At 44.9% G+C, this 18,477-nt stretch overlaps 1 protein-coding gene and 1 long non-coding RNA gene across 6 annotated transcripts in view; one reads left to right on the forward strand and one right to left on the reverse strand.

The window, feature by feature from the left end:
• Positions 1–604: 604 nt before the first annotated feature.
• PSMD3 (proteasome 26S subunit, non-ATPase 3) lies at positions 605–13,003 on the reverse strand. The gene is made up of 12 exons (XM_077164499.1): positions 12,616–13,003; positions 9,860–10,050; positions 7,994–8,131; positions 7,165–7,301; positions 6,027–6,217; positions 5,770–5,873; positions 3,212–3,326; positions 2,986–3,105; positions 2,748–2,851; positions 2,342–2,497; positions 1,269–1,319; positions 605–1,066 (listed from the first exon to the last, which is right to left on the reverse strand). Exons 1-12 carry the CDS (start codon positions 12,833–12,835, stop codon positions 989–991), a joined length of 1,605 nt encoding a protein of 534 aa, XP_077020614.1. The 5' UTR covers positions 12,836–13,003; the 3' UTR covers positions 605–988.
• An 820-nt stretch (positions 13,004–13,823) lies between these two features.
• The window catches only part of LOC143687493 (uncharacterized), a 39,417-nt gene continuing 34,763 nt past the window's right edge, over positions 13,824–18,477 (forward strand). Inside the window, exons 1-2 of one of the 5 annotated variants that reach the window (XR_013177554.1) lie at positions 13,905–13,964; positions 14,676–14,791. This is a non-coding gene — a long non-coding RNA (uncharacterized LOC143687493). The other 4 variants (XR_013177555.1, XR_013177556.1, XR_013177557.1 and 1 more) reach the window with 4 other exon arrangements.

Raw genomic sequence — 18,477 nt, forward strand, 5'->3', positions numbered from 1 at the left:
AGTAACAGAGTACATGTCCAACCTCCTAGATGCCAGCCAGAGAACACATGAATAATTTAAATGACCCAATACAGGGAGCACTGTCTTATGGCTGAGAGGGAGATTCAGGCAGGTACATTCTCCCATCACATGCAGTCAAAGGGGAGCCCCCTCCTACCTCACCCCGTCAGCTTTGCCCTTGCTGAGAAGTCCATCAACCATTCCATAAGGGCGAACTGGGCAAACCCCGTCGTCTACTTGCAGGGACCCTTTTCTCTCTGACTCTCACGTATTTCTAGAACTCAAGTGTCCGAAAGTTCAGATTCTAAATTTTAAACCTAGGTCATTGATTCAATCCTTTATTTTACGGATGCGGTTAAGGAGCGTGAGCAGTTTAGTGATTTGCCCAATATTTGACAGCCAGTTGGGTAAAAGAGCAAACCTGATCTGGCTCTTCTGATCCCAACCCAGTCTTCCTTCACCTTATCTTTATGCCTTCTCCTTGTCTACAGATACACTAGGCCACCAGATTACACTGGGGGGGCTAATACTGCAAGACCAGAAAAAAATCAGGGCCTATGAACACTGAAGGTATGAGAGTGAAGTATAGTAACTGATGCATAAAGAGCTTTGGAGAACTTTTTATTGTTTAAAAATCATAATTGAAGCTTCAAAAAACGTACAACCCAACACATGTCCCAATTTCAGTCCCCCACTCCCTAGAGGAGAGCACATGGCTGTTCTCTCCCATCCTGCTGCCCACACCACTAGCCAGGACCCTGCCCTGGGAGGCCACCTGCCCACCCACCATGTGTTAAGCTGCCGGCTGGGGAGGGGCCCTGGGGGGAGGGAAGTGAGGTGGCTGGCTCCTTGCACCCCTCACCCCCTGCACATACACAGTCCATGAGCCATGTGTAGGAAGAGGGGGGCGACTCCTGGCAATGGATCCCCAAGGGGGAAAGAGAAAAGAGCCAACCCCACTCGTCCCACCCCTCCCCAGCCTCCCGGCTCAAGGGAAGCTGTCATCATCATCTTCAGCCATCTCCTTGGCAAACTCCAGGTCTTGCTGCTCTCGCTCACGCCGCTCCTGGGGAAGGAGGTGGGGTGAGGGCCAGGCTGCTGAGGACTGGTCAGGTGTTCTCACTTGCTGCTTCATCCAGCCAGACCCACCCCAAACTCAGGGACTGCCAAGACTTTAGTGCTGCTCCCAGCCCTTCAGACACTTCCCCTCTTCCTGTTGTGCAGGGAATTTTAATCTTTGAGTTTTCCCTAAACAGAAGGAAGCTCACCTCTGCAGACTCCAAATCCTTGTTGTACGATTTGGGAGGAAACCTCATAGCCTAAAGACAGTAGAGAGAAAGAAGGCATTAATTCAACATACATTTATTATGTTCCTTCTATGTATCCCAGACACTGAGATGAAAAGACAAATCTGTGCTCTCCAATTTAGCTAGGCAGGAAACTAATTATTATACCACCATGTGGCAAGTGCTAAAAAAGTAAGAGAACTCAAAGAACTAAGTGACTAACACTCTCGATTGGAGGGAGAGGTCTGATGATGAGGAAGAGGAGAAAGATTGGACTGGTTGTAGGAATGGAGGAAAGGCACTCTAGGCAAATAATTCAAAACGTGGGAAGGCCTGATTTCAGTGGTGCTAGAGAAGAGAGAAAAAGAGAGGTTTGGGGTAGGGGGTGAGAGGGTGAGAGTGTGTGTGTACCGGGTGGTGGAAGAGAGGCTGGACACTCAGGAAGGGGCCACATCACAAAGGGCCTTGTGTCAGGCTGAGCACAGCACTTCCCAGATGCTAAGAAAGGCAGTAATATCCCAGGTTTCGTGGTGGGGAAAGAGATCAGGAAGAAACATGGTGGCCAAACAGTAACAACACCTAAAGCAGTCCCTGACTCAGAATAAGGGATTCATAACTTTTTGTGGCACTACATACCAACTTCACATTTTACAATAATTTAAAGTTTTTAAAGTGCCTTAATACTGTGATTTCATCTAATCCTATCAACTCTGTGAAGGAAGGCAAGGCAGGTGACACCCTTCTGTCAGGTTCACAGTTGGAGAAACAGAGGTTAAGAGAAGTTAAATGAAGTCCTATTAGCAGTGGAACCAAATCCAGGACCCTGAACTCATAATGCCGCTCTATTCCTCCTTGCCTGCCATACCCCTTAAAAGCAATGGAAGCAGCTATATTTCTACCACTGGCCATGGAACCAGCGCAAAGCCATTTCCCACTTCTGGGTACCCCGTCATTTTTTAGATGGGGCTGAAAATTCTGCCACCAATCTTCCTCTGAGGAGTCCCTGGGTGTGGAGGAGGGGCCTGCTGCTCTCCCCGTCAGCTGAGAGCTCCCACCTTGACAGACATGTTGTGGATGTCTAGGCAGAAGGAGATGCGCTGGTGGAAGGCTAGCTGGGGCTCTCGGGTGGAATAGATGTCAATCATCTCCTTGGACTGCACGTAGCCCTTCTCGTGGTTGATGCTGGCCTCAATGACGCCATCCCGGATGGCCTATGGATCCGAAAAGAGGAAGAAGTCATCGGAAAGCCCATCTTGTCCATCCATTCCTCTATGCTTCTTACACTCTCACCCACCCACACACATTCTGGTAACTTCCCGCTTCACTGCTATTTTCTCATAGAAAAGACAATGCCACTGCTTTATCTGTTCTCCTCCTTCGCCAATCTTCCCACCACTGCCCCCACCCGAAATAAGGCCAGAGGTGATAACCCGGGCCACTTCAGTTCTGAACCAGCCTCACCTTGGCAACAATGAACTCCGCATCCTCAGGGCTATCCAGCTGCAGCTTCTGGGCAATGTCGGCCAGGGAGATTCGGGAATAGGAGAGACTGATCATGCGTACACCTGGGGGGAAGGAGCGGTGGGCAGGGTAGGCACAGACCCCTCAAGCATCCAAGCATACCCATGAGGCTGCCCTGTCCCTTGGAGAAGCCCAGTCTGCGCTGCTCTTCAGCAGCCCTGCAGTCCCTGACCCACACCTGTCTTGATCACATTGTGCCGCAGTCGGATGATCAGGGTATAGGTCCCATCTGCTTGAAACTTCTCTCCGAACTGATCCAGGACCTGGTTGAACTTGGCTAGGTTTCCTGTCCTGACAGCTGGAGGGAGTAGAGGAATGGATCAGATACTGCACATGGGTACATATATCAAAGGGGTCACAGTGGTAAAGGATATGGTTGGCTCTGGGAGGGAGACCAGGCTTACCTTGGGTCAGAAGGAAGTAGGGCATGAGCGAGCGCTTGAGGGAGGGTTGACGGAACTGCAGCCGATCCGGGATCTCTCCCAGTAACAGCTCAACCACAATGAGAAGCTTGTGCACCTGGACAGTGTCACACAGAAACACAGTGGGCAGGGAGGCCCACCAGAGGGAAGAAGGAAATGAAATGGGGCTTTGATTTAGTTAGACATACCGGGAAATAGAGAAAGGCGGTACAGCAATTAGGCCCACAGACTATGGGGGAAAAGACCCAAATCTGTGTTGGGCATGGAAACAAATTTTTGCTTCTGGAGCCAGGTACCAGGGACCACTGCCCTTTTGGCTACACTTAGCCCTCAGATCAAGTTCACCTGGCCTACCTGGCCAGACAGGGAACCCAGTTTTTATGGATCAGAAATGGCGGAGGGAACAGAGACCAGAGGTCTAGGGAATGGAATGTGAGTCAGTCAGAGATGCTGGTTAGGGAAGAAGGCTGTTGCCAGGGGACAGGAGGTGAACAATGTGTACAAATAGATATCTGGGTAGAGGCTGGAACTTAGGAGAGAGGACTAGAGAAACCTCAGTGAATGACCAGAGGTATGTGGAAGTAGAAGGCTGGATACTGTGGATTTGGCACCATGCAAGGAAAACAAAGGGGGAGGTGACAATGCTTACAATCAAGGAGCTGATGTAGTGGGTGCTATGAGAAGGGTGCAAGGGGCTGTGGTGATCATGCCCACACCAGGGAAGGGAGAAAGCAGGGGGCAGGGTGGTTAAACCTCCACCCTCCACATATACTCATTAGGATGTCCTTGTCCCCTGCAGTAAGCTATATACAGATGGTGGCATTTAATATGTGTCTTAAAGATTATGACAAAGCAGAAATGGAGGGAGGATGTTTCAGTCAACAGAACAGATAAAAAAAAAACGCAGGAAAATAGGGAGACCAGGGGATAAAGAGATGAAAAGCAAAGGGAAGCAGGAAGTAGGAGCAGTAAGCAATGGCAGAGATGGCTTCGTGATCTGTAGGTCTGGGCCTCACAAACAGGGTCAGAGTTAGTAATGTACTTTGATGATGCATCATGGAGGGGAGAATTAAATCTATGAAAATAGACAAAATTACCCAAGAAGAGAAAGTGAACTGAAGACAGAACAGTTTCTGTTCAGACAGAAACTCAGGGAAAGCTAAAAGTAAGGGATGGACAGAGAAAGAAGTGTCAGCTAAGGAAACCAAGGAGGGTGTCAGGAAGGAAAAAGGCCACAAGAAAGAGGAAGCCGTCACCAGTATCAAAGGCAGCAGAGCAAGGGTCAGGTCAGAAACCTGGAGGCAGAGCTTCAGGGCCTAGGACAGAAGTCACGCTGGTAGGAGTCAAGGAAAGGGCAGTGAAGAAATTCAGAGAGCTGATAATGTTGGACTTGCCAGGAAGGAGATAGAATGGTTACTTAAGAAGGGAGGAGGGAGGGTTGGGGGTACTTTCAGCCTCAAGAGACTTAAGCAAATAGGTGATGGGCCTTGGAAGAGAGAGGTAAGAAGGGATAAAGAGCAGAGGTAGAAAAGCAACTTTAAATAAAGACAGATAGTAAGAGTGGGTAGAGAAAGGCATCACATTTTAAGTGAAGAAGACAGCTACAGTCATGCATGCTAGAAGGCCTGAATCTATCCCTGAGGCAGCCAAGTTAGGGCCCTGCTGCTCAGAGTACGCAGTGCCAGCACAACCTAGGAGCCTGTTAGAAACGCCAAACCTCAGATCAGAACCTGCGTTTTAAGAAGACCCCCCCAGGTGATTCATCCGCCCATTCAAGTTTGAAAGCACTAAGCAGGAGATATGTGTGGGGTGGGGAGGGGAGTATGGGCAGAAGAAAGTAGCATCCAAGAGGGCTGATACACGGATTCATGAGGTGCTCCCTGCCCTCTCTCTTCCTTGGACTTCCCTCACCCACTGTCCACTGGCCAAAGACGTCACTCCAGCAATCTCTTTGCTTCTTTCAAATCCTTACCAGAAAGTGCTGTTATGAGGCTCAAGTGATGTGACCTGAATGACAAGCTTTTGTAGGAAGGGCAGGGCTACATATAATACTCGTCTGTTGGTAAGGACTAAAGCTCTTCAAAGGCAAGTACTATTTCTTACCCTTCTTTACTATCCCAAAGCTAACCCTCAAAAAATACCTAGTGCCTGACAGCTATCAGTGGTCAAGGTTTATCCCCACTTGAACCAGTCAGCCTCATGGAGATTTTCTGGGTTCCCTGGCCACAAACATTACCACTCCCAACTGGGCATGGGAGGGATCAGGTAAGAATATGGAGGTTATACTCAAACTGGGCCCACAACTGGAAGACTGCAAAGAGTACTGGGAAATCAGAAATATTGTAAACCTATCTACCAAGGAGAATACTCTGAACATAAGCTGTGAGAACTGTCTTTTAATGTCTGCTTGATATGCCCTGAAAAATCTCATCCATGATACTACTGTTTAGATAATGAAGATGAAGGATGCATTCCCTAGCCCCTTCCGCAGGGAAACAGAACTAAAGTGGTACGAGATGAACATGACAACTGCCGCTCACCGTCTGTTTAAAGCCCACAGCTGTGTGCTGTGGGGCCTTGCGGAGGGCATTGGTCATTGTTCTCCGGGCCTCTGAGTATTCCAACTGGATGGCTTTGATCCGCCCTGGGAGTAAGAGAGGGAGTTAACAGTTAATATCATCCAACCTGCAACCCCAAAACAGAATGGCAAATGTGCCTTTCATGTACCACCCCCTAGGAAATTTACACCAGGTGAGCCCAAGGCACCTTCTGACCTGTGGGTGGGCCTTCTGCTCACCTGTGTAGTAGAGGTACCTGGCCCACTCATTGTTGTTGGCCTGCTCAGGGAACACAGACTTGGACACCAGCTTCTCTGCCTGGTCATACAAACTGTAGTGTAGGTAGTTACGCAGCAGAAGGTTTAGGAGGGTGGCCTGCCCATCTGCATCATGCCGAAGGGTGGCTGTCCGGAGCCGAGCATGCAGGAAGCTTCAAGAAAGAGAAAAAAAGAGGTCAGGGCCTCAAAGCACAACTCTTTAAACTGCCCCTAACCTTTCCATTATCCCTCAATTTCTAAAATAGTGGTACACACTACCTTTCTGTTTATTCACTAAACTATCAAATGCTTACTGAGCTAGCCTCATTCTAGGTGTTCAAAAGGGACGAAAATCCTGCCCTTAGGAAGCTTACGTTCTAGTGAGGCAGACAGACAATGATCATGAAAAGTATACCATGCAGAGACAGCGATAAGGACTATGGAGAAATCGGGGAAAATTCAACGGGCAATGTCATGGGAAGGATGGAATAGGGTTACAATTCTAAATAGCTTTGGTCAGGGTAGGGCTCATCAAGAAGGAAACAATCAAGCCAAGGCTTGAAAGAGGTAGAGAAAGGAGTGCTGTAGGCAGTGAGAAGAGCAAGTGCAAAGACTCTGAAGAGTATGTCTGGCATGCTCAAGGAAGAGCACAGAGGCCAGTACGGCTGAGAGGAGTACCGGGGGAGAGCAGCAGGAGAGGAAGTCAGGGAGGGAGCAGAGGGCCCAGATCACATCAGGCTTTATAAGCCATAGTGAGGACTCTGGCTTTTCCTTAAGGGAAATGGGGAGCCAGTGCAGGTTCTGAGCAGGAGTGGCATGTTTTCCAGCCTGGCCCCTTCACAAAGACTCATCAATCAATCCTTACCTGATGTGGGATGAAGGAAAGCCTGGGGAATAGTTCTTAACGGTCCAATGATTATCTCCATTTCTTCATCTAGATTTATAGTCTCTATCAATAACCTCTGCCCTGCCCCCTGGCTCAGGGCAATTTAACCATTATCCCTGTTTCCTGGGATACATTTATCAGCTCACCTCCCTCCCCAAGTCCACAGCTTTGTGGTGGTGGCTGACCAGGTCTTTGACCCCAAGGACTGCAACTGAGACCCCTGAGCACCTGTACCTGCGCACCACATCCAGCTTGTCCAGGAACTCATAGACCCGCGCATGGTAATAATAACACTTGGCAGCCACGAGGTCCAGGGCCCGGCGGTTCTGAGTACTGATCTTCTGCATCAGGTCATCAGAGATTTTCTGGGCCTGGGGACAAAGCCAAGAAAGAAAAAACAGAAATGAAGACAGGAAAACAATAAAACATAGAGTTGAGGAACAGTGCCATTTCAGCTTGAGAACTGTCATTTTTTGAGTATGAACTTCTGGGGCGGTGGCTGTAACTGATAAGGAAGCTGGCCCAAGCTAAAGGGAGTGGAAGAAATGTAGTATCCGAAATGAAGCTGTTCATCCCCAAATTGCAAATAGCTGGCATTTATTAAAATATCACAAAGGTTTACCATATGTGGGCCATTATGCCAAGTACTTTTAAACATGTCATTTTATTTAACACCAACAATAATCTCATAAGGAGGCCATTGCTATCCTCATTTTATATCTAGCTGGGAGAAATTCACCTAAGGCATCAGCTGGGATTTGAATCTAGGTCTTCCTATCTCCAAATTCCCTATCCTTCCCAAAAGAATACACCATACTGGCACTGTACCATTGACAGGTATGAATGCCCACTGCCAGTTCTTTATCTTTCCCATGGTGCCCAGAGCAGGGGACAAGGGTCCTCCCTGGATGTGAGGTTAGCACATACCCATGGCAGGGGAAGAGTCACAGGGATGGGTTTACATAACCCTTTGATTCCCTCCATCTCTTCACTAGAAATAATCTCCCCCAGAAGCCCCTAAGGTGCTCAGAGCACATTTATCATCTCATTGTGCCCTGGATACCTCTTTGTAGCGCTTGCTGTTCATCAGGAAGATGACCATAAGGAGTTGTAAATAGGCTTCTACTTCAGGCAGGAGGGGTGCCGATGCAGCTTTTCCTGTCCGGGGACGGAATTGTAAATCCGCTTCTGTGTCCATAGGCTAGGAGAAGATGTGAGTTATTACCACAGAAAAGCCTAGTTATAGCAATCAACAAAGAATTTATTGAGCACCAACTATGAGATGAAACTACAGTTTCATCTTCAACTAGAGATGAAAGCAAGAATAGTGATATAAAAAAATTGCTTTTTGTTGGAACAAAAGAAATTTGGGAAAAACGGACATACATAATATGATGGTTAAGTGTCAACTTGGCTAGGTTATGGTGTCCAGTTGTTTGGTCGAGCAAGCACTAGCCAGATTGTTACTGTGAGGTTATTTCATGGATTTAAATCGTTTGTTGTTTGACTGCATCCCTGGCTGATTACAACTACAATCAATTAAGGAGGTCACCTTCAATGAGAGAATCTCATCCAATCAAGTCCCTTTAAGGTCTTCAACTGATGACTTCAGCAGTCAGAAAGAAGAATGTCTTTCTCCTGGAGAATTAAAAGCTAACTTTTCGGGCGGGCCGCGGTGGCTTAGCGGGCAAAGTGCTTGCCTGCTATGCCGGAGGACCTCGGTTCGATTCCCGGCCCCAGCCCATGTAACAAAAAACGGAAAAACAAAATACAATAAAACAAGAAAAAATGTTTCCCTTTCTTCCTTCCTTCCTTCCTTCTATCCTTCCTTCCTTCTCTCTGTCTTTCCTTTAAAAAAAAAAAAAAAAAAAAAAAAAAAGCTAACTTTTCCTGAAGAATTCATTGAAACCTTCATTAAGCATTCCCAATTTGTGGCCTGCCCTACAGGATTCGGACTTGCAATCCTCAAGGTCACATGAACCAAATTCTATAAATCTCTTGGTAGTTATACACACATGCTCATATTTATATACATACACCTGTCAGTTCTGTTTCTCTGGAGAACCCTAATACATATATAGTCCTTATTTTCAAATCTAGTCATTGTAACTGGAAGAAATAATGTATTACTGTTAGCTCAAAAGAGGCTCATGTTTGGTGAATTTAGAGCTGTGAAGGCTAAAAAGATACGTGTGGGATGATACATTTTTCCCCTTTCCCAGACAATAAACTCCATTATTCTACCCAAAGGGATTTTCTGAGTTTTCACATCTGAGACACACTGGAAGGGTCAATACAGTTTGAGAAAGGGCAGGACCTGGACTGTCCCCTGAATATGAGGGAGATTTTATAGCAGAAAGGATAAGGTCTCTCCTGCCATGGAGACACCAGCACCACCACTGAACTGACTTTATCAGCATTCACTATGGGCCAGGCAGTATTCTAACTGCTTTAGGCATACTCTACTCCCCCAAATCATTTATTCTTCCTATTTTACTAAAGAAGAAGATGAAACACAGGGAGGTTAAGTCACTTGCCCAAGTCTTACAGGGTCAAATTGGGATCCAAATTCACCACTACATGCAAAACGAAGCTTTAAGGCAAAGATGGCGGTGGTACCTTCTACGACAGTGGGCATGTAACCTGACTGGAACAGCTGTTGGTAGGCAGTGAGTAATGAATTTGACTGGATGGATTCTGACTCCTAGCTCCTTTTCCTGACAAGGAATGATACTACAGGCCAGAAGGATGGTTTCTGTGGGCAGAGTGGGGTGCTGTTAATGGGCAAATGAGTATTAAAATGGGCTTCTTTGGCTTTGCTCCTCATTGTACAGAGGTAATAAATCAGGTCTAGGGGACAGAAAATAAAGCTGCATCCTAGAGGTCTGTGGCCGAGCCCACATGCTTTAAGCTGGCCTGACCCACTCACCTCTTCCAGGAAGGATAGCAAGAAGTCTCGAGTGGCATTATTTGAGGTGAAGAAGCCATGCACAGCCTTATACAGAACATAGTGGTTGAGGCGACGTGAAGTAGAAGGAAGCATCCGCAGGGCCCTCAACACAAATCGTGGCTCCTTGCCCGAAACTGCCTTTTCCAGCTGTTTCACATGCTCCTTGATGTCTGCGGAAGTCCGGAGGAGAAAAACTGACATGTTATCTCTAACTCTTCTTACTTCTCCAACACTCTAGTGAAGTAGGTCTAGGGAGTCACCTTTTTTAACCTAATAGGATGAAGCCAAATACGTATGGATTCCATATACTGATTTTAATACACAGCCAAGTGACGAAAAACAAAGCTGGAGTACAGGGTGACAGGAAGAAGTGGAAGAAATGAAACAAAATGATGAAAAAGAAAAGAAATACATAGGGATTTTTCAGATCTCTAAACAGGAGAAGACTTTCTAAACTTAAACAATGAGGAAAAAAGACTGATGAACTTGATTCCATTTAAAAAAATCCACAAACTTTTGAATAATTTGTAAACAAAGGAAATTTTTTTGCAACAAATGTAACCACAGATAAATGCCCTTATTAGATAAAGAGCCAGTACAAATGGTTAGGAGCTCTACTGCATAATCTGAATTAAAATTGGGGCACAGACAATGCACAATAGAAAAAAGACATAGCTAACTGACACGAAACATATATTCCACCAGTACTCAGATAATTACAAATGGAAGTATTTTTCAACAACCAAATTAACAATATATTTTTTAAAATGATAAAATAGAGTTTAATCAAAAGGATATTATTACATTCTGTTGGTGTAATGCAAATCAGTACAGTTTTTTCTGGACAACATCAAAAATCTGAAATGCCTTTTTGTTTAGACATTCATCTTCTGAGCATCTATTACTGAGGAACTAATCACAAAAACAGATTAAAAATCTGGGCACAAAGGTGACTGTTACACAGCTAACTATAACTGGAAACAAACTAAATGTCCAACAATAAGGGAACACAGCTGGTAGTTTATTAGTCACCTCTGTAAACCCAACACATAGCACAGGGTGCCTGGGGCATAATAATATGATTACAGTATAAAAACAGCAGTTATTACTTTGAAATTTATTGGGATTTTTTTTGTATATGTTATATTTCAATATATTTATATATTGAAATAAAAACATTAAAAAAAACCACAGTTATTGATCACAGTATTTACTAAAGACTGTTTTCATCACATGCCAGGCACAGTTCTAAGCATTTTAGTCTTCACAATAACCCAATGAAGTAGGTACTATTACTCTCATTTATATAGTTGAAGAAACTATTCCCAGGGCTTGTACTTTTAGCTACTATATTATGTATTCCATAAATGTTTCTTGAATAAATTGAATGCTGACTGTGTTTATGGGTGTGCTAAATGAAAATACACATATTACAAATCCTCCGTCCTTTGTTATATCTTGCCATGTTCCAAACTGCATATATAACTTGATTTCAATTATGGAAGAGCAGCTCAGAAATTCATTGAAAAAACGTTAACCATGGTTAATTTTCTTTTCTGCTACTTTAGACTTCTTATACTTTCCAAACTTCTGAATTATTTATAAAAAATGAAGTTTATATTATATGCACATATACTTATGTGTATACATTTATGTGTGTCCATACAAACACACCTACACACACTCAGGAGGCATTAATGAATGGCACCTCTTGCCACTGTATGGCTATAATTATTTTAATTAAAAGGGTCTTTACTAAAGACTGCTCCTGTTTTCAACTTTAGAGTAGGAGCTGATGCAGTCTACAATACCACATCCTCAAAAGCAGGGGGAGCTTAACACCCAGGAGTTTTGCTTAGCTCAATATTTTTGAGCTAGTTTTTTACATAGTTAGGAAAAGAGAAGACTGATCCCACTTGATTAAGGACCAAGAAAATAGCAATAGGGTCACAGTGGGAAGCTCCTGTTCTGCATAATCCAAATGTAGACAGGATGCTCTAAGTAGGAAAAGTAAAACATGAACTTGGAGGAACAAGAAGGGAGATAGAAAATTGGGAACATGTATCCAGGAGAAAAGAAACGGGGAGAGGAGACTGGTATACAGGAGTTGAGGCTGAAGGTAGCAGGAACTCAAACAAAGATAACACCTAAAAACCTGGAAGTGTCTGTGTGTTCACATCCTTAAGAACAGTGAGAATAAAAACTTGACGGGAGAGGAAAAGAGCAATGGGACCGTTTGGGGACTTCAATTAACAAAAGAGGTAGTTAACTAGGTAAAAATGGTTCTTCTGGGGATTTTGCTAAAGGTCAAGACAGCAGAAACGTTTCGTAAGTCTTAAAACTCAGGGATCGGTCTCTGGTATTAACCTGGCCCCCTTTACACACACACACACACACACACACACACACACACACGCAGACACAAACACTGGTTTCCAGAGGGACTAATCATATACCACGGTAGCTAGAATCAGTCCAGTGGTATATAAATAGGAAGATAGAGGTTAGAGAGAACTTCAAAGAGGGGATCCTCAGGGAGGAGTCCCTAGCTTGGAGAGAAAGTTCAATCACTGGGGCTGGGGTCGAAAGTGTCAGGGTGGTAGGGACGGACTTTTTGGGGTAAACCTAAGGAATCCGGGGTGGTGAAGCCGGAGCTGGGATCCCAGGGAGAGGCTGGATTCCCAGAGGCGCTGTCACCCTGTATCGTGCTCCGTCCCCGGCCCAGGGTCCCGTACCCTCCAAGGTGACGGTGTCCAGCTCTCGCTGGGAGTGCTCAGCCGTCGCCGTCGCTGCCTTGCTGTCCGCCTCCGCTGCGGGCCCGCCACTCGTTGTCGCCTCTTCTTTCATCTCCACATCCTGGGGGGCCGGCGGCGGGGGTGGATCTTGTTCCCCTCCGCCGGGCGGCGGCTTCGCTTTGTCCGCGCCGCGCCGCCGCGCCGAGCCCTCCTGCTTCATGGCGCCCGGGGCCGCGGCCTACTCCGGAGACCGAAGCCGGGGCCTCGCGTGAACCCTCGCACAGGGGACCAGGAACCCGGCCGGGCCTGGACGCGAGCGCGGGCTCGCGTCGGACCGCACGATGACGGAGCAGCTGCAAACCCCTTCCCGGCGCTGGGCCTTCTGGGAAACGCTAGGCCCGGCGGGCCGATGACCGAATCGACAAAAGGAAAAGAAATCAAGAGTCGAGGTGCGGGATGGAGGCGGATCTTCGAGGAAGGAGCAGGGAGGAGTCTGAGCTGACTTGTGGGGCTTTCTTTGGAGTGCTTACATGTGCTGAATTTGTTTGCCTCTTGGGTGCATTTCCATGGATGTCCACGAGAGGGCCCCTCAGGCTACAATCGGGGTTACACCACCTGGACTGTAAGAGCGGAGCACCCCAACCTGCTTGAAGAGGGGAAGGGCTGTCAGAGCGCAAGACCTGATGACGTCACGGGTTGCTGGGCGGGTTTCTTGATCAATTAGCTCCCCAACTCTCAGCTCCAGGGTAGCTTTCCGGGTCGCAAGACTCGACCTCCTCCGCTGCGTGGTTCCTCCAGGTTAAGGAAAGAAAAAGTTGCAAAGGAGGGACGTGGAGCTAGACTGTCGGGCTTAAAATAAAACTGAAGACGAAGAAATAATAGGGGAAAAAAACTGGTATATTTAATGAAACAATACACTTATGGAAGGTTGTATGAATAAGGAAGTATTATTTAGCCTGCTTTGGGCAATTTGAACATGGAAAGGACTCTCTACGTTGGTGGATTTGATTTCCCGTTCAAAATACACGTGTGTTTATTGAGAGGAATGAATGATTGAATGAATGAATGAAATACAAATCAAAGAGTAGCATAGGGAGACCCCTACGGAGTTAGTACTAACTTCTTAGATTTTAGGTTTTTTTAGTGCTGAAAAAATAAGGCATAAAATTTCTCCTGCCTAGGAGCGTGGATAGGAGGGAGGGTGCGTTTGTGAAGAAACACTCCAGCTTAGTAAAGGAGTAGGGGTTCGTTTTGTTTATGACTCATGAGAATTAAAACTAAGTTCTAGAATTTAGTCAACGAGAGTAGGATGGAATGGCCTGGAAGCTCTGCGCTGGCTGTGGTGAACTGTGAGGCTGGAGGGAAGGGGGTGGAAGGCCTACAGAACCACCAGGGTGGGGGGAACTTAGTGCATCCAGACGTCCATTCATTATGAAATGGGGAACAGAATAATGGTGAACCTTAGGGGAGCCTGAGACTCTGAAAGGGAAGGAAACGGGACCAGAAATTCCTTCCACCTATTTTCCACAAGAATCCCCCAGTGATTCCGCAGGATGGGTGAAGTCAGGGAGACACAGGTCCCACTTCTTAAGACACATAAAAACACTTCCCACCCTCCCTTGGAGCATTCATTGTTTTCAAAGCTGGAATTTCTGAGCATTAGGCTGGGCAGACCCTACAAGACCATCTAGCCCTGTTGTGAGGTTTCCTAGAGGGCAGAATATGTGTTTTGAACCCTTGCATCCTTTTTGTACTATTGCACCCAATAATTCCTTGCATTAAACTTACTAGATGGAAAAGTGTGTGTTCCAGTTTTAAGGAGCATGCCTTGTTCAACTGCTCCCTAACTGACCCCTCCCTCAAGACAGGGGGATGGTTAACTGGGCACTTGAATCATCCTTGGAATAAGCTTGTTAAAACGTCTTCATAACATCATATCTGTAACTGAAGGTGGGTGAGAGTGGTAAAGGAAGGAAACAGAAGAGCTTTGTTGTTCATCTTTATAATCAAAAAAGTTACTCTTCTGGATTGTTAGGCTATTAGTTCACCTCTCTATTAAGTTTACATCACCAGGGGAAAACAATCAAGTCAGCAGATAACAACACAGTATGTCCATGAGCAATACAGTGAGGCCTTGGAAGATGCCCCAGAATGGGGGAGGATGGTTTAACACAAGGTAATTGGCAGTTGGTCATGAATTCTTGGTGAGTGAGGGAACTGGCTTGGGAAGAGGGTGGATGTGAACTGGGAGACTTTGACTCTTGGGTCCAAAAGCTTTGGAGAAATTATTCTACTGGTAAAACTATTTTAAAAGAGATTTAGGTATATATTTGGAGGTGTGCTGGTTTGAAATGATGTATGTACCCTAGAAAAGCCATGTTTTAATCCTAATCCCGTTTTGTAAAAGCAGCCATTTCTTCTAATCCCTATTCAGTATTGTATGTTTGAAACTATAATTAAATCATCTCTGTGGAGGTGTGATTTAATCAAGAGTGGTTATTGAACTGGATTAGGTGGAGGCATTGTCCACCCATTCGGGTGGGTCTTGATTAGTTTACTGGAATCCTATAAAAGAGGAAACATTTTGGAGAGAGATTCAGAGAGAGCAAAGCAGAACGACATAGCCACAAGAAGCAGAGTCCACCAGCCAGTGACCTTTGGAGATGAAGAAAAAAAATGCCTCCCAGGAGCTTCATGAAACAGGAAGCCAGGAGAGGAAGTAGCAGATGACGCCGTGTTGGCCACATGCCCTTCCAGATGAGAGAGGAACCCTGACCGTGTTCACCATGTGCCTTTCCAGATGAGAGAAAAACTCTGTGTTCACCATGTGCCCTTCCACTTGAGAGAGAAACCCTGAACTTCATCGGCCTTCTTGAACCAAGGTATCTTTACCTGGATGCCTTAGATTGGACATTTCTATAGACTTGTTTTAATTGGGACATTTTCTTGGCCTTAGAACTGTAAACTAGCTACTTATTAAATTCCCCTTTTAAAAGCTATTCCGTTTCTGGTTTATTGCATTCTGGCAGCTAGCAAACTAGAACGGAAGGCAGGGACACAAATAGACATTTGCACATCAGTGTTTATGGTAGTATTATTACTCAAGATTGCCAAGAGATGGAAATGGCCCAAATGTCCATGCGATGGAATATCACATGGCTGTAAGACAGAATAAAGTCATGAAGCATGTATCAATGTGGATAAACCTTGATGACAACTTGTTGAGTGAAATTAGCCAGAAACAAAAGGACAAATACTGTATGTTCTCGCTAATATGAACTAACATTAACGAGCGAACTTCAAGAGTTAAAGTTAAGAACACAGGTTATGTATCTTGAGGAAAAAAAACGAAGCTGGAGGTCTCACGCAAAAGAAAAAAAAGAACACAGGTTATCAGGAGATAGAGATCCATGTATGGATAGCACAATACAGTGCAATCCTCTGATGGCAGCACAAGAATATAAATACACTGAATGTGAGTGTGGTTGAGGGAGGAGGGCTGGGGCATGTATGATAGATATTAAAAGGAAAGATAGGGGATAAGAACTGGGATGATATAATTTAGCAATGCCTAGAGTGAACGATGATGATGATTAAATGTACAAACAGGAATGTTTTGCATGAGGGAGGACAAATGAAAGTTAACATTGCAAGGTGTTGAAAATGGGATGGTATGGGGGGCAGAATACAATCAATACAAACTAGGGCCTTAAGTTAACAATAACATTGTAATATGCTTCCTTTGAATGTAACAAAGGAAATAAGACAAAGTTAAATATCAGGGGGGATGTGGGGAAGGGGCATGGGATTCTTTGCAGAAGAAATGGAAATGTCCTCATATAGATAGTGTTGGTAAAGGCATGGCTATGTGATTACACCAGGAACCATTGATTATTTTTTTCAACTTTTTTATTGTATAGTATAAGATATATACAAAGCAAAGAAATAAAAAAGCAATAGTGTTTTTTTGTTTTTTGTGGGTTTTTTTTGGCTTTTACAATGAGGATTTATTAACTTTACTGGGAAGATGTCCAACTCAAGGCATCAGTAGGACGATTCCTGGACTCTGAAAAACTGGCTGCTGGTATCGGGACTCGTCTTATCATGTGGGAAGGCACGTGGCTGGCCATCTGCTGGTCCTTTGTTCCTGGGTTTCATTGCTTTCAGCTTCTGGTTCCAGTGGCTTCCTCTCTTAGGTTCTCTGGGGCTTTTCTCTATGAACTTCTTAAATTCCTCTCTTATAAAGGACTCCAGTAAAAGGATTAAGACCCATCTTGGGACATTGCAACTGAAATAACCTAATCAAAAGATCCCACCTACAATAGGTCTGTACCCACAGGAATGGATTAAGAGCACATGGCCTTTTCTGGGGTACATAGTAGTTGCAAACCACCACACCTGGCCTACTTCCCACCCCTCAGGCTTCACTCTAGCTCCAGCTGTGTGCCCCAGAGCGAGTTGGAGGAGGAACCTCCAGCAAGATGGAGGAACCCAATCATATACAATGGTTCCAGTGCAATAGTTTATTAGAGAGGTGATCAAACTACCAGAGAGGGCAAGGAAGAAGCTGAGAGATCAAAATAAGTCTCCTTACAGTAATTCAGGTATGAGGTAGCGTTGCCTTAGTCTGTGGTGATGGCACGGCAGTGGAGATGATAAGAAATGGTCAGCTTCTACATAAATTTTGAAGGTATAGCCGACAAGATAGTGTCATGCATTTGATGTATATGTGGGCAGGGAAGAGAAGAATTAATAGTGACTAACTTAGCCAAACTGCTCATCCAAAGTTCAATTCTGGCTCCGTCTTTTATGTGTTTTTCCTATTCACTTGAATTTACGATTACTTCTTTCATCAAACTTCTAGCGAGTATGTTCAGCTTGGCACTTGGCACTCAGCACAAGATGCTATATACAATGAATTCTTTCATTAGGGTTAGTTTCCCTATCTAGGTGGTGAGCGCCCTTTTACTTGATCATGCTGAATTTATGAATCTATTCAGGGATTAGTAACTTTCTGAGTGGATTGTGGGTATTTAGTAAATATTGGTTAATTGCTTACTTTTCTTGAGAACAAGAAATGAGAAAAACTCAGCCTATTGCTTTTGTTGTCCCCCACTGCTTGTGAGAATATCAAAAATTTGAATTTTCCCCCCTTTCTCACCATTCCCCCAGCAACTGTTTTCGAAGCACTCTTCAAAAAGTGGTTACAGGATAGATCCCAGAGTTTGTCATGGGCTACCATACGATCCTCTCATGTTTTTCCTTCTAGCTGCTCCAGAATATAGGAGGCTAGAAGGCTTAAATACTTTTTTATTATCACAATCAACTTTTTTCCTTCTTTTTTTGGTGAATAATAGCATATATACAAAAAAGCTATAAATTTCCAAGCACAGCACCACAATTAGTTGTAGAACATATTTCAGACTTTGACATGGGTTACAATTTCACAATTTCAGGTTTTTACTTTTAGCTACTCTGAAATACTGGAGACTAAAAGAGATATCAATTTAATGATTCAGCATTCATATTCATTTGTTAAGTTCTATCTTCTATGTATAATTTCACCATCAACTTTGATCTTTCCATACCTCTCTTTGGGGTTGTTTGGGCTATGGCCATTTAAAATTTTTGATATTGGAAGGATCTGTCACTAATACGGGGTAGGGAGATGGAACTCTCTGATGTTCTGGGGAGGTTGGGCTAGGTTTCAGGACTTATCTGAACCAGGGACCCATCTGGAGGTTGTAGGTGTCTGGCAAGTTTCTCTGGCGCATGGAACCCTTGTGGAATCTTATAAACTGCTCTACGTGTTCTAGGATTGGCTGGAATGGTCCTGGTTGGGGGTTGGCAGGTTATGATAGG

Source organism: Tamandua tetradactyla, chromosome 6 (genome assembly GCF_023851605.1).
Source record: "Tamandua tetradactyla isolate mTamTet1 chromosome 6, mTamTet1.pri, whole genome shotgun sequence".
In the NCBI taxonomy this organism is placed as follows: domain Eukaryota; kingdom Metazoa; phylum Chordata; class Mammalia; order Pilosa; family Myrmecophagidae; genus Tamandua; species Tamandua tetradactyla.

Coding starts and splice junctions, on each gene's coding strand:
- PSMD3 (XM_077164499.1), bottom strand. CDS start 12,835: ATGAAGCAGGAGGGCTCGGCGCGGCGGCGCGGCGCGGACAAAGCGAAG. Junction 10,051..12,615: donor GGACACCGTCACCTTGGAGG/GTACGGGACCCT, acceptor GGACTTCCGCAG/ACATCAAGGAGCATGTGAAA. Junction 7,302..7,993: donor ACAGCAAGCGCTACAAAGAG/GTATCCAGGGCA, acceptor CTTTGTCCCCAG/GCCCAGAAAATCTCTGATGA.